General features: G+C 35.3%; 1 protein-coding gene across 1 annotated transcript in view; it reads right to left on the bottom strand.

The window, feature by feature from the left end:
• TRHDE (thyrotropin releasing hormone degrading enzyme) overlaps positions 1–15,720 on the bottom strand; it is a 386,150-nt gene that overhangs the window by 88,667 nt on the left and 281,763 nt on the right. The window contains exons 8-9 of the mRNA XM_037154152.2: positions 2,886–2,951; positions 2,058–2,245 (exon numbers count right to left, since the gene is read on the bottom strand). Coding sequence (XP_037010047.2) covers positions 2,058–2,245; positions 2,886–2,951 — 254 coding nt within the window. The remainder of the gene's footprint in view (positions 1–2,057; positions 2,246–2,885; positions 2,952–15,720) is intronic.

The raw sequence follows: 15,720 nt of genomic DNA, 5'->3' as shown, positions 1-15,720 counted from the left end.
GGCTTTGGGTCTGATTTTAAATTTAAACTATGCACATATTTCATACATGAGATATTGCAAAAGCCCGGAAATCCCATAAACTGTCATTGTATTAGATTGAGGTAAAATAAAAGGGACCAACTAAATCTATAGGTAAGACCAAGATTAACTTTATGCACTTGACTTTTTAGTACTTGTTCCCACATTCAGTTGGGTCCATAAATTGTGAACTCAAATAAGTGTCAGTTAAAGGGCACAAAATATGTAAAATTAAAGATGTAAAAAATCCTCAAGGGTCAATGTTTTTTTTTTATATCATGGTCATAAACATGTTTGTGAAACATTGTTTGCCACTAATATAACAAAAAAGGACAGATAAAATTGGTATTAAAGCTTCAACCACAATGTCACAGTGAAATAAAGGATCAGTAACACAAAACTGAGTACTAAATTTTCAACTGCAAGCCATATTTTTTCAAAATAGAAAGTAATTTATAAGATTAATGGGATGCCATGCATTATCTTACTCTAAATATTTTATATGCTAAGGTTCAGAATCATCTGTATGGTCTTAAAACTCAAGTACAAGCAAAGTTCTGTAGAAGTCCCATATAGTTTTACAGCCTGGGAGAATTTTTTCCTTTAAAGTGTCAGTCTAATACATCAGATGCATGTTACAAGTTGACAGCGTATTTTTGTTCAAAATTTGTTCTGTCATCTGCATGTCCTTTATGTTTTTCTGCCTCAGTGATGCTTGTATCAGACTGATCATTTCCAAAGGCATAGCTGAATCTCTCTAACTTTGCTACAGTCAAGTAGTTTTTATGTACTTCTGGCAAGCCCCGAGGTTACGCCTAAGCAGGTTTTAGCATGGAGCCAGGCGGTAGATGATCAGAACAAGCATTGGGTAGCTATGAGAATTCCTGAGCTGGATGAAGAATGACAGACCCTGACATTGTGGCAGGGTGACACATGTTCTGTGGTTCTGGACAGTTGGATTGCAAGGGCAGTCAGTGGAAGACCAATATATATATTAGGCAGGGGACTTAAGACAATGCTTTTCTAAAGAGGATTCCAAATTTAGTCACCAGAAGTATTACTAAATTTCTCGATGACTTCTTCTGTAGCCCATCTTGGAGCTAGGCTACTTGAGAACAATTTCTCTTCTTCTTAGTGATCACAAAGAACACTTAATCATGCTTCACACCTCCTAGATGCTGGTGAGTGATAAAGTCAGGCGTTTAATATTACAAGGTAATAGAAGACAGCACAACCAACCTAATTCAGACACGTTTTTTATTTACTAATTTTAACCTCCATCTTTCTTTGTTCCTCCAACCTCTTATCAGAGTACCTAATAAAAAAATGAAATTGAGTGATAAAGATCTACTATCTTTCCTTGGCTCAGCCTTTAATAAGACATAAAATGCTAAGAAAACATGAAGAAAAAAAAGAAATACTTGGTGCTGAATTACCAGTAATTAAATGAGAGTTGCAAAAGAAAGTTAAAGTATCAAGAATCAAAATCCTATGTATGTTTGTCTTTTTAATGGTTTGAAACACTAAAAATTAGGGAAGAAAATAAGTGGTATTGATAGTTTGACCATTTAGAAATGAATCTAGTTTGAGTTTCTTTGACTCAGACACTATTTAGTCTAGTGGGGTTTTTTCTTTCTTTTTTTTAAACTGATCTTTCTGGATTTTTAGTTTCTGTTGTCATCTATTTTATTAATCACAGTGCGCTTAATTCCATTCTATCACATCAATGCATCTTTCTTGAATTCAACATTTACAGGGGAAAACCACCACACACTATTTTCTTAAATCATCATGATAACTTAAATTCTGTCTTCCTAAACAAAGCAACTTTGCTGTGGTGTAATCTTGATGGTTAAAAACATCTGGAAAGGGGAGTCAAAGAGGAATTAAAATATAAATACCATAATGTAAATTAAGAAATCAAAACTACATTTTGCTTATAACATTTCAGAATAGTGTTATCAATGCTTTTATAACATGAAAATACCAAGGGCAATGTAAGAATAAGAGAATTTTTTTCATGGAACGAAGCATTGTACCTGTTGTTCTGAAGTGCAAGTCCTTTAGTTTTGGTACTGATGTCATAAATAAAATGCTGTTGGGTGATTATGATCCAATTTTCTGCTGTTGTGTTTCCCAAGATGGTGATAACAGGATAGCCCATCTGGAGTGTCCACTGATCCATTACTTCTTGTACATTTACATACTTTCCATTTCTTTTTAAAGCCTTTATAACCAAAATTGTATACATTAGTTTTATAAACATGAATTATAAACATAATTACACCCAACCATTCTTATGTTTACCTTTATGATTCACCTGAATATAAAAACATTTAAAATCAGTGAAGCTAATATACTGTTAGAAAAATTACTCTTCTTGCCTTTTCTTCATATATATATAATGTTTCATATATACCACATTTCATATAAGTTTTTTACTTAATGGAAGATAAAACATTTTATTATTAAGGCAAGTACTTGCAGCATCATTAAGTATCTGCAGTATGTTTAGTATCAAATTTAAATTTGCTATTCTCATATCAAAACAATTTCTTTATATTGTAAATATTTCTCTCTTTGACATGAATATCTGATACCATATTAAAATTATATTTCAGAAGTATTATCATGTTTGAAAGTAGGCAAGATATCTTTTACTACTACTTACAGTTTAATTTTGAACACTATTATCTTTATGATATATATGTAATATATAAAAAATAAAACAAGAAAGCAATATGATAAAAAGAGCAGTATAAAAAACAAAAACAAACTGTCAGTGTCCATAAAATTTATGATTGCTTTATAAACTTAATTCAAGTATTCAAGAAGAGGTTTTTGTATCTGAGCTTCCTATACGTTACCTCAGAAAGAGTATTCCAGAGATCATTTCTGGCAGCATTGCCATACTTATGAATGGTTAAATAATCCTACAAAGAATGCAAAATTGTAATTACAATTCAAAGGCTAAACAATTTCCAGTAGACACTTTTATTTCTTGGTGCAATTAACCATTTCCATGTGTTGGAATTGCATTAACAAAAAGAAAGACCTGGAGAAAAATGAAGAATCTCATTTTGAAATATTCCAAAAATATTTAACTCTAGTGTATTTCTTACATAGTCAAAAAATCTCTTAAAAGTTAATCTCTTAAAATTATTTTCATAGCCCTAATCACTCCTTAAGGATTTCCAAGGTCGAAGACCTTCCTCTGATTTAACAAGTCAACTTTGGGGAATTTTAAGAAACTATCTCTGCAGTGAAATATATTAGGTGAATGTTTCCCATAGGCTTTTATGTTGAGAGGTTGAAATTATTTTTTTGTTATAGAATTTAAAAAACAGAACCCAAGTGATATATATGCAGATGTGTAGAGGAATTGCTTTGCCAAAAGGGTGATGATTATCTCTACAACCTGTCAAGTTTCCCAGTCTTTCTGCAAAGAACAAGCTGCCTAATACAAAGTGATACATACTTATTTCCGTGAGTTTGAAACACATACTAATATTTAATCAGAAAGAGACAATCCCAAATTTATTTCACACTTTGGGGCTTAGGACTTCCCATTTCCCATTTTCAATCATGTGTAGGTAAACCTGCACACTGATTCCTGTCTGCTCTTTCACGTGAGGCACGGTTATGTCACTGCGAATGTGCTATTGAGTCATGGCTCTTTAGCGTTATGTTTTTCTGAATCCAAAATAGAAAATCAGGTTTTATTTTATAAAACCAAGAGTCACTTTCTTCATTTGAAATTCTGTCATCTCTACAACGTGTAGGTAGTACGCAAAGTGCTAATTTACATCACAGTACTGAAGCTAAAAAAAAATTCGCTGACTACTTTCTGTACTTTATTTAGAGTAGAATACTTTGGAGATAATTAAGGTTGGGGAAGCAAATTTTCTGAAATACAAATTACAGCACCTGCGACAGAGTCAGCTTTGTCGGCAGCTCGCAGCCTAGCAAATAGCAACTCTCACTCGATCGGACTGCTAGAGCTACAATGCCCAACATTAGCTTAGCAACTGCAAACTCATCGTCATCATCAGGTGTTATGAATAATTTTGTGGAAGAAATACAACCCAGAATAGCCAATGTGAATCCCAATTCTGACTCTGAACATGCCATCTGAGGCATTTTCAATTAGTATCCAGGGACCTGAATTCAAATAAATCATTTCAGATTTTTCAGAATTATCTTTTATGATTTTGCATCACTTAAATGAATAAATTTAGGAACATCAAAATTATAAAATATAAATTTAAATTTTAGTGGTTCTATAATAAAAGTATTAAAGTTAGAACTATTTATTATCGATTTTGGTTTATGAACAGTACTGCTAGACTAACCCAAAATAGGGAAAAAGGAATACTACATGCACCTTGAAAGGTCGGATATATAACTACACAAATTTCTTCATAGACAGATCATGAAAATCCAACTGTTCATGAGATGAGTTGACTGGCCTAATATGGATTATCAACCTGATCTCTTGGTTCCATCCCCAGTTAAGAATTAAGTGCAAATTTACATTGCGAGCAGGCTGAAAGAGCAATGACCCAGTCTGAGGAAGCAACTTCAATTTCCCACTCAGTATTCAGGGCAAAAGCATGCTTTCTTAGACTCCCTGCAGTCTCAATGTTCCAGTATCATTGGAATTGAACCTAGGTCTACTCTCATTCCACTCCTCAAAAAGCCCCAAATGTTTTCATTAGTTATTTTAGCCTTACTCTTGCACACACACACAGGTAAAATTTTAAATTAAGGTAATTTTGCTTTGTCTTTGTAGAATTACAAAGAAAGTTTAAGAATAGTGAATGTAATTTTTTAATAATTAATCACTTATTCATTCATGCACTCCACAAAATGCATCATGCACTTTCATTTGCCAGGTAGCTTTCCAGGTGTTGGGGAAACAGTGATGGAAAAAGGGTTACTTAGAACAACTGCAAATACTGGGATGTGATTTGTGGAGGAAGGCTTGTGACTGAAACTTCAGAAGTCTTTGTATGATAACCACTTGACAAAATGAAGTCAAACATTTGGTATAAGATTAAATAAGATTTCAACTTGAAATAGTTCCTTTCATACCTACAATGAATATGAAAGCTAGAGTTACAAATCTAAAACGGAAATTTGTTTACATTATGTGTATGAAGGTCAACCAGCAGGAAATTTAACATGATGATATGCAGTAGAAGAATGTTTTAATATTAACCATTAAAAGAACTGTGGATTTTTTACACAAAGTTTTTAATTAGTTGCAGAATTCTTGAAAAGAATAAAGCAAAGATAACCACTGAGGTACTCTTAGGGACATAACCCAAGATGTAAACTGATTAAAAGTGAAAAGCATAGTAAGCAAAACTGTATTCTCACACATAAGTTAAGGCTCCATGGCTGCCGCAATCCTGGGCATTCAGATACAACATGGCACAGCGGAAGAAAACAGATTTTCTTCCTGAGAATATCTTTTTTTTTTTTTAATTTCAAGAAAACTTCCCTTCAGATGCTGCATCCAACTCCCCATGTTTCCCATTTGTCAGAATTGCATCATGTGCTCCAGCCAAAATCTGTTCAAGAAGCATTAGGGAGAACTGTGTTGAGCCAACATAGATAGGACCGTGTCCTGTGAAGTATGTGGCTGTATAGAAGAGGGTGCGAACCTGAACAAAATCAGAATCGGTTAACAAGAAGAGACTAGGTTCTGGGTAGACCCCAACACTTATGTCCAAGGAGGCAGGAGATGCAAGTCCAGGTCTCGGTGATGCTGGGAGGGAGGGTTCCTTCTACTTAAAAGACTAGTCTGGGAATTGCCAGGTATATTCAGGCATTGATTTTTCTGACTATGTGACAACAAGGTTGAAGCAAGGGTATGAAATATTGTTTCTTTCTGTTAAGAATAAAAGTACCTCAGAAAATTTGTAGTGGGCATATTTTACTCTTTTGGCTTCCCAGCACTTAAACACCACTTTTCTATGGGGGCAATAATTCACCATGGAATGGTGGAGGAAAGTGAGAGTTCTGCCTCCCACTTGAAATGGAAGGAATCAAAATTCTAAATACTCCCTCTCTAATCTCCCTTGCTAAAAGCTCGGACATGTTCCCTGGCCTCAGAGAAGTCCATACTTCATCCCAGAATTATGAGTCCTACAGGATCCAAGAAACAAGAATAGCTGAAAGATTATTCCCTGTGATTTTGACAGCTAGGTTACAGAGGCAACCAGCGGCACTAATAGCAGCAACCGACCCAGCCAGCCCTGCACACAAACTTGGCTAGGTTTCTTAAATTCGGAGTCTCCCTCCATTCCTGCTGTCTGTTTTCTAAGCCTGATCCTTCAGCCTTCCCCACGATTCCAGGGGCCAACTTCCATCCTGCTGATAAATTTCTTTTTGCTTAATTTGGCTGGACTTTATTTTCATTGCATGCAACCCCAAACACTAATGGGAGATATACACAAAATAAATAGACATTTTACATTTTATTAAACCCCGGGAAGAAAATAGAAATTATTTCTCATAACTTATACAAAATGAAAAACGAAGAATACCCAGTTCTGTTTTGTAAATCTACTAGTCTTTTAATGTGGTATTAACTTAACAGTAGTAATTGGGAGGAAGAAGTAGATAGTCAAATTAAAAAAAAAAAGAGGCAGACAAGAATGGTGGAGAAAAAGGTATGAAAGTTCCATGGACAGGAGTGCACATGGGTAACAGCAACAACACCACAAAAGAAATCATGGTAAATTTTGTCTTAAACCAAGTATAAAGGACACAGGGAAAAAAACAAGGGGGGGGGTGTGGAAATGGGAGGGACGTGGGGAGGGCTGGGGGGGGTGGGCTGGGATGGGAGTAAAAGACAGAAAACTGTACTTGAACAACCATTAAAATTTTAAAAATAAATAAATAAATAGGAAAGCTGCTGGTGTAGGTGTTTTAAAGACAGAAATATAAGCTCTAAAATTAAAAATGTGGGCATATATAAATTTGGTAAGGTGAACTTGAAAGGATTTGTTGACAACAGCAATAGCAGATTAAAAGCTGCCAGATCACAGCAAGGTCGCATGAGGATTAGATGGAACCCGTTCACAGCCTGGTCCCGTGCACTTCAAGGAGCGTTTCCTCTTTCCCCGACCTTGAGAAGCAGAAGTGAGGATACTAAAGCAATGACAGATAAACAACTAAAACATGAGAAAGCTAAACTGCAGATTAAGATATTATTTTGCTTAATATTTGAAGACTTTTTGGAGATTATGCGATTAAGTAAAAATGTGTAGCAAAACATTGAAAAAAGCATTATGCAAAATAAAATAATCTTTCTATTTTCATTCTGTTAGATAAGAACCAAGAATAAAACATATGAATAGCTATTTAACACTTATTATTAAATAACAAATTTCCAAAAAGGACACCCAGTCAAATGGAAACCATTGACCAATTTTTTGAGGTTTGGCAGTTTCTACATACCAGACACAATAAAAAATGAAGTGGAAATTTAGAAAAGAAAGTTATTTGAATACATAGAACAAAAGTAGTTGAAAATTCAGTTATATATATCATTGTTTGCATGCCATTGTGATTTTCAGTTTTTAAATGTGTAATCCAAATTTACTTCTAAAAGTAGCTTACTTAGATATAGAAGTATACAGCTATTTCTCTGGGAACAAAAAGGTATTTTAGATGTTTTAAAAATCCATTATTCCATCTACACAGTGTATATGTGGTAAAATCAGTAGATTTTCTTAAGGGGTTGCAAAATACACCAGATAATCAATATTTTTAAGTCAAAACAATCTGCAAGCACGTGAAAGATTTTTTGTTTGTTTAAGTTATAGACTGCGGCATATTCTCACATCAGTTTATCTTTTTTTACATATCTCTTATTTAGTAATCACAGATCTTGCCATCAATGCCCCAAAGCACAGGAACATTACCCATCACAAGTTTTGATATTGCCGCTGTTGAATTTGTACTCCACTCTGGAACAACCTGACAGGGTCCTACACTCGTCAGTGAAATAGTGTGAATGTAAGTCTATTGGGTGTCCTGGAGTACTAAAATATCCCCACCTCTCACTTCTGCTGCCAGCTTGAAATATTCCTGAGACATAAAATAAATCTATTGGTGAAACTGAAGCTTGTGAATTGCTTTTTTCCAGTGCTTTGGTAAAGGGGCTTTGACCACGACAAGCTCACAAAAGAGATAAATTCTATCCTGGCTGGTAAAATACACTGCCTTTTGTAAATCACGATGCCTGCTGACTGTAGGTCATGGACATGGAGTTCCCCATGTCCACTCCTTTTCTCCTCAGCCCCCAGTGTTAATGACTAATGAAGAAGAAAATGCAACTCAGTTGAGAAAGAAGTGGTTGTGTTGAGTCAGAAAAACTAAAGAATTCAGGCTGACCCTTACCAGCCATGTGATCTTGGATAAGGGATCTATTTTCCCTAAACCTTAATATCTTCAAGTGGAAAAAGTAGGTAATAGTGCACTTGAGAAGCATGTGCACAGAAAATGACATAAAACAAATGAAGCACTTAGAAAAATATCTGCCACACAAAGAACAACGACAACAAAAAAGGCTAGTTATTTTAAGACCAGGCTCAAGGGGAGAAAAAGTCGAGAGTCAATACCTTCGTCTTCAACCTCACCTCCAAGAAAAGCCAAAATTTTCTAGAGGCCCAAGGAAGGGAAAGTTCATGAACTAAGTTGGAAGTGCTTGGAGGGAAAAAAATTACACTTTTTTTGAAAAGTAAAAATGCAAGAAATTAATTAGGACCAACCTGTCTTCAGACTTGAGGAAATCCTGGAAAACTTATCCCACCCAAGTCTGGAAACAGGAAAGACATGGAAAGCTTTGCAAGGGGTGGGGTGCAGCAGCCTGCTTTTCAGGGAGACCTACTGGGATGGGGCACTATTGCCCATGAAACGGGGATGCTGATTAGACTCCCCAGCACAAAATAGCCAAACCTGATCTGATAATTGTGCAGCAGAGACACTAATCTTCAGGTGACTCGGACAAGATAAATACTAAACACTTAAGCAATATGCACTATCTCACTTCTTTCCCACTCATTCATCACCCCCTCCATGAAACCAATATGACTGCACATCAGCGTGGGTGAGAACAGAGGGCTCTTTACCATATGTTCTGGACTGAAAAGGTTCCCTGGAAGATTCACATTTACAGGACATGACATAAGGAGAAATCAATACTGGCAGGTTAAATTTCCCATGTGCTTAGGAACATATGGGATTTATTTCATTCAGTGTTAAAAATCATATATACTTGCTAGTATATTATTTACTATTAATATTAATGGCAGGCATTTGTCTTTCAGCTCCTTTCTGTCTTTGTTTCCCTGATTATTCAGCTTATATTTTATAGTTCATCTTAATCAATTCCTAGCAAATAGTCTCTTTTCCTTTGCAGCTCTGTCCTTGGATTATATAGCAGCTGGCAAAAATCCTGATCCTGGATGAATCCCGGTATTTGCCTTTTCCAGACGTGAACTCATGCAGCTGAGCATTACAGGAGAAAATAATGCAGTTGAGTAGTTTAGTTTTATTATAACTTTATAATCAGCAAATTCACGTGGGCACTCAATACTGCCATGCTTTCCTATGCGTCCTAACCCTCGGTCCTCAAACCTTTCTACCACCCAGCATCACCTCACTTTCAGCTACTGGCCTTGCCTCAAAAAATACTGAAAAACAGAACTCAGCAGAAAGTAATTTCCTCATTTACCCATTTATAAACCTTCAAATTAACTGGAAATATATCTCTTATCAAAAACCAGTCCTTGTACCTTCTCGAAGACGAATGACCCAGTTATGTTTTACTTCCTCCCCAGTTATCAAATGCTTCCTCTCTTGGCTCCTTCTACCAAAGCCTAAAACTAGTGCAAATGTGTCCCATCTTTAAAAACAAAGCAAAACAGAAGTTCTCCTTGGCCCTTATCTCCCTCTAACCACGTCTTCTGTTTTCCTGATCTTCTTTGTCAGCCAATTTCTTTAAATTTTATTCTACACACACTCATCTGCTTAGACATTTCCCACTCATTCTTCCACTGAAATCAATACATTTTCAAGCTGCCAACAGAACACTTTCAAGTCTTTATCATGCTCCATCTCTCAGTTGCTTCTAACCTCATCAATCATTTTCTTATTCTTTAAGTAAGCTTTTTTCCTGACATGAATGATACCACACCCTTGGTATTCCGTCTGCCACTCCAGCTGCTCCAACTCAGTTTATTTCGCTGGTCCCTCCTATTCCCTCAGCCTCCATCTGTTAATAGTTTTTTGGGACTTGGTCAGGCCCTTAACCCAGAAACCTCAATCATTCTTGAGGACATTTTCTTCCTCCCCTCTCACACCACCCTCTTCATCAAACCTACCCTTAGCTCCACTTAGTTGTACCTTCAAAAACATTTAGAATTCACCCATGTTTCTGTATGTGTACTGACTAAGCCTTTATTATCTCTCATCTGACTATTAAAGTATCTTCCAAATTTTATTACCTGATTCCACTACAGGTATCCTGGGTGCCCCAACCCCAATGTATTATTACAAGCAGCCAGGATACTGCTTTATATATAAACAGAACCATGTCATAGCCCAGTTTAAAACTTTAATAACATCTCACTGTACTCGGAATAAAACCCATCCTTCTTAATACAGGCTTCTTCAGTACTCCTTGATTAGCCCCTGTTTCCTCTCCTACCTCCTCCCTTGTCTTCACTAACTCTATTTATCCACACCACGTTATTTATTCTCCTTGAAAACGCTCCATTCTTTGCTTTAGCCCTTTGTACAAGCCTTCCTTCCATGCTCCACTCCTCACCCAGCTCTTTCTCATGCTTCAGACCTCACTCTACATACTTCTCAAGAGAGATCACCCAAACCCCCAACTAAAGTTGCCCTGCCCACCCATCTAAATGTTCTCTCAGAGCATCCCATTGTTCTTCTTTTTCACATTTATCATATTTAATGAATATGTATGTAGTCGCTTTTTCCTATTTGGTGTCAAATTTGTCCTATAATATGACTCATGGGATCAGGGCTCGTATTTGCTGCGTGCAAAATGCCCTGAATGCTTGGTATGGACATTCCTGGTGTTGGACACAGGTTAGGCATGTAGTAGGTATGTGTGGAATATGAGTCACTGAACATATCTTGTGGGTGAGCCATGTGGACTGCAGGCATAAAATTAAGCAGAGCTAGGGTAAAAGAAAAAACCACTATTTTGGTTTATCAGCACAAAGTACTAAAAAAGTTTTCAACACTAAAATGAGTTTTTATTTTTAAGAAAAGCACAATCTGGAAAATAATCATATGAAGAAAACTTGAGCAAAAGAATAAAGGTAAATATAGGAGACTGGCTGTAAAAAAGAAATGAGACACAGTATAAACAAAAAAACATGGAGCTCTCTCTTCCATAGACAGACACACAGAGGTAGATCTAAATGTAGTTTTTGAACACACTCGAACCTTTTGCAAGACAGGTTCCAAATATACAACTTAAGATAGAGCTTTACAACACTTCTGTTAAACAACCGATATATTGTGGTTTTTCTTAATAATTTTGACATTTAGCTATCATAGGAAAAAAATAATTTGTAGGAAATGTGTCTTATTACATTACTTTTGTTTTAGAACCATTTATACCAAGTTATGAAAATGAGTAAAACTTCAATTTTAAATCAGTAAAACATGAATAAATATCTCAGAAAAGTATAAGTAAAGTGCAAGGTAATATATGAAAATATTTCAACCTCATTTTAATGAAAATATATGCACTGAAATAGCAGGGTAATTTTTATTTAGTAAATTAGTAAATTTACTTTTAGAATTTGTTAGTTTCAATGTTGTTTGCTTAGTATACTATAAAAAGAGAACTTTTAAGTTATATTTCTACCACTAAATATTGGTTTAACATTTTAGAAGAAAAATTGATAATATGCTTCCAGAAATGTATATGAAGAGACAATCAAAATATAATGAGAAAGTCTATAATTTAAAGATCATTATAATGTTTTTTAACAAAACTTAAAAAACATTCTGAGTGTTCACAAAGAAGAAAAAAATAAATATATTAAAGTATATCTATGCTATTTTTCCTCACCCAAGAACATTTTTTCATTGCTTTTAGAAGAAACATCTATGTGAGAAAGAAACTCAATTAGTTGCCTTTTCTTATGTACCCAAACCTGGGATTGAACATGCAATCTGGGTATGTACCCTGCCTGGGAATCCAACCTGCTACCTTTCAGTCTATGAGATGATGTTCCAACCAACTGATCTACCTCACTCATGTCAAATTATGTAATAAAATTTTCAAGCAACTATGGAAATATGAGGAACAAGGGGGGAAAATCCTCTCAACCTAGAAAGTTTGTGTATGTCAAAACTTGTAATATTGCCAAATATGTAGTTCTATGCTATTATATGAATGCTCTGAAAAAAGAACATAAAAGAGGTGAAAAAATAAATTAAAAAAGAAAAATGCTGATGCGGGAGCTAAATCAGTTAGGAAAAATGCCTCCAAAGCAAGTTTATTGTACTTCTGCACTAGCAATCTAACCAAGTGGGAGTGTCTGCAAACAATGAGGGACACTTTGCTGACAGGTGTGCCCACGTGTACGTGTGCTGAAAGATCAATGTGCATTTACACACACACCAACGTACAGCTATATCCACACATCAGCTAATGCGTTTAATGATTTTACAGGTACATTTTAAATAAAGCTATCAAAAACATCATTTTATAACACCAACTGTATTAGCTAAATTAGAGTTGTATCTTGAGCCCTGAACAAATAGGTAACAGAAAATATAAATTTAAAAAGTCTCCCATGAGATGGGTAAATACCTGCAGAATGACCAAATAGAGATATGTATCTTTAAGAATAAAGACTTTTTAGCCCTGGCTGGTGTAGCTCAGTGAATTGAGTTCCAGCCTCTGAATCAAAGACTCATCAGTTTGATTCCCAGTCTGAGGCACATGCCTGGGTTGCAAGCCAGGTCCCCACTGAGGATACACAGGAGGCAACTACACATTGATATTTCTCTCCCTCTCTTTCTCCCTCCCTTCTCTTCTCTAAAAATAAATAAATTTTTTTAAGAAGAAAGACTTTTTAGTTAATGCTATATAGTTTGAGTAGGCAGTTAACAATTCAAAGGCAAAATGATAAGATCTCATGGAGGGTTAGCAACAGGGGAGTGGGAGGAGGAGAAGGGGGGAGAAGGTACAGAAAATAAGTAGCATAGATGGCAGGTTGAAAATAGACAGGGGGGAAGGCAAAAATAGTAGGGGAAATATAGAATCTAAAGAACTTGAGACACGTGGTCATAAACTAAAGGGAGAATGGTGGGGGCAGGGGGGTTCAGGGTGGAGGGGAATGAAGGGGGGGATAGAACAACTGTAATGGCATAATCAATAAAATTTAAAAAAAAGAAAAAAATGATAAGGATTCAATCCGTGGATGTATATACACCAATCAATCAAAACTGATGAATAAAAGTAATTTGTCTGATTCAGAAATGTGAATAGTTTCTTGTTTAATATTTATAAGTACTTGTTTTTTATTAGAGATAACATTCTTAATTCTCAAATCCATGAACTCTTGTCTTAAAATTAGTACTTTTCCCTCTATAACATGCTCATTAATTTTAGCTGTGTAGTTAGGTTTTAAATGAAGTAAATGCTAATTATGTCGAATATAATTCTCATATGTTATTAAGTGATTACAGCAAATTATTCTGAAGTATTAACCTTTTCTACCTATAGCACATCTAAAACTGCACAGTGATTTAAGTGAAACATGGGAAAATTTGAGCAAAAACTGCCTACGGTCATTCATTTTAGATTAAGCATGATTCAGCTACCATCTGGATGAAAACAATACTATCTCTTCAGAATGGAAATTAACTTTGACACACTGTCTCTGTTTCATCTATTATTTTCTGACTTTTCATTTATCTGGAAACTTCCATGCAAGTGAGCAAACACTCTTTCACAAATGTAAGCCAGAAGTTATCAAATAAAAATCCTGTGTACACATGTTAACATATAACTTCTCACTGGAACACAAGTTATTGAATATGTTGTTGGTACTAATAACCCCTACGGCTTTGTGTCTGTCGTTACCTTCAGGCTATCAGAATTTTATGAGCACAAACCAATAATAGTGATATTTCCCTTTTGCTTTTTATCCACACCTCATTGCCTTACATTGATTTGCATAAGCAATTTCCACTCTGATAATTGGAGCCAAATATCTTGTTGTAGGTTACCTTATGGAAAAGAGCAGTTAAATACTAATCAAGAGAAATCTTTCTTTATTCAACCATATTTTAGATGATACTGAATTACCCCCATTGGTTGAGCAGGAAGGTGACTTATTTTCTGACGTGGGTTTCAGAACTTGAGTTTCTATTAAGCCTAACAATGATCTTTCTTCATAATTTCAGTTCCTTGGTGTTGAGTCAGAACAACATGAATAATGGTACTGAGAGGCTCAAATCATTATGGCAATATTGTTTTATTTGAAAAGAAAAAGCAATAGTACTGTGTACTAATTATTTTAATAGCTGCTGAGCCTATTAATATATTCCAGGAATTTCATGTAGTTTTATTCTTTTATTTCCAGGAAATCAAAGAAAAAATGTAACTAGGAAGATTAAAACAAGTAAAAATGAAATATAAAGGTCAAAGGCATGTACAAAATTCTACCTAAGAGTCACTACATGAATTACTTTAAAATTAAGCCTATAATAGTTATGTAGAATGAGAATCTGAGCAAAAGGAACTTAAATTATATAAAAGAAGTAGATCCTGGTTATGGATCGTATGCATAAGCATTGCTACATATGGGTGTAATTTTTTTAATGTATATGCACTCAAAAAATAGGAGGCCTCACCAGTTCCCTACAGGCCAATTCCCAGCAGGGGATGCACGAAAGGCAACCATACATTGATGTTTCTCTCCCTCTCCTTCCCTTCCCCTCTAAAGATAAATAAATAAAATCTTAAAAAAAAAAAATAGGAGGCCTCAGATGTGCAAGGTGTGAGAATTGCTGAAAGATGCTTTGGAATGAACAGTTTTTATTGAAGGAGGAATTTAGAGGAAGCACTTACTCATGCAAGCAAGGGAGATTTCAAAGGGATATACAAAATACTCAAGAACTTCCAAAGACAGAAAAAACATAAGAAGGGCAAATTTGCAGTATATTTCTATTCTGGGAACCATATAGGAAATGAAAGTCAACAGTCAATAACAACATTGGGCATTCAAAATTGCCCAAGTGGAAAAGAGAATGGAAGTGAGGTTTCACTGCATGTACTCCACCCCAGTGTCCTGTCAGGAAGGAATCTACTTACACTTGAGACATTATAATAAGCAAATCACATTCAAATGGTGTGTAATTAAACAGATGTGGAGCCCTCACCCCTCCCAAGTGATCTTGCCATTTGTTTCATTTTATTTTGTTTTTCAGCATGACCTGGGAAGGAATTTGGAGATATTTATGCCACAGACAAATAGGAAGTAATAAATCTAAGAATTACATAATGTATAAAAAGGGTAACTTGAGCCTGTATACAAGTGGGAGTTAAAGGTAACTGCTGAGCTGCCTACTGCCTATTACACACCGACTCTAAGTCCCTACAAGTAATGTATCATGCATTTGTTTTCTTAG

The sequence above is a fragment of the Artibeus jamaicensis genome, unplaced genomic scaffold (assembly GCF_021234435.1).
Source record: "Artibeus jamaicensis isolate MK-2021 breed Jamaican fruit bat unplaced genomic scaffold, CSHL_Jam_final contig_233, whole genome shotgun sequence".
Classification (NCBI taxonomy): domain Eukaryota; kingdom Metazoa; phylum Chordata; class Mammalia; order Chiroptera; family Phyllostomidae; genus Artibeus; species Artibeus jamaicensis.
Note: the sequence above shows the minus strand (reverse complement) of the source record. Positions and strands in the feature narration are given on the sequence as shown.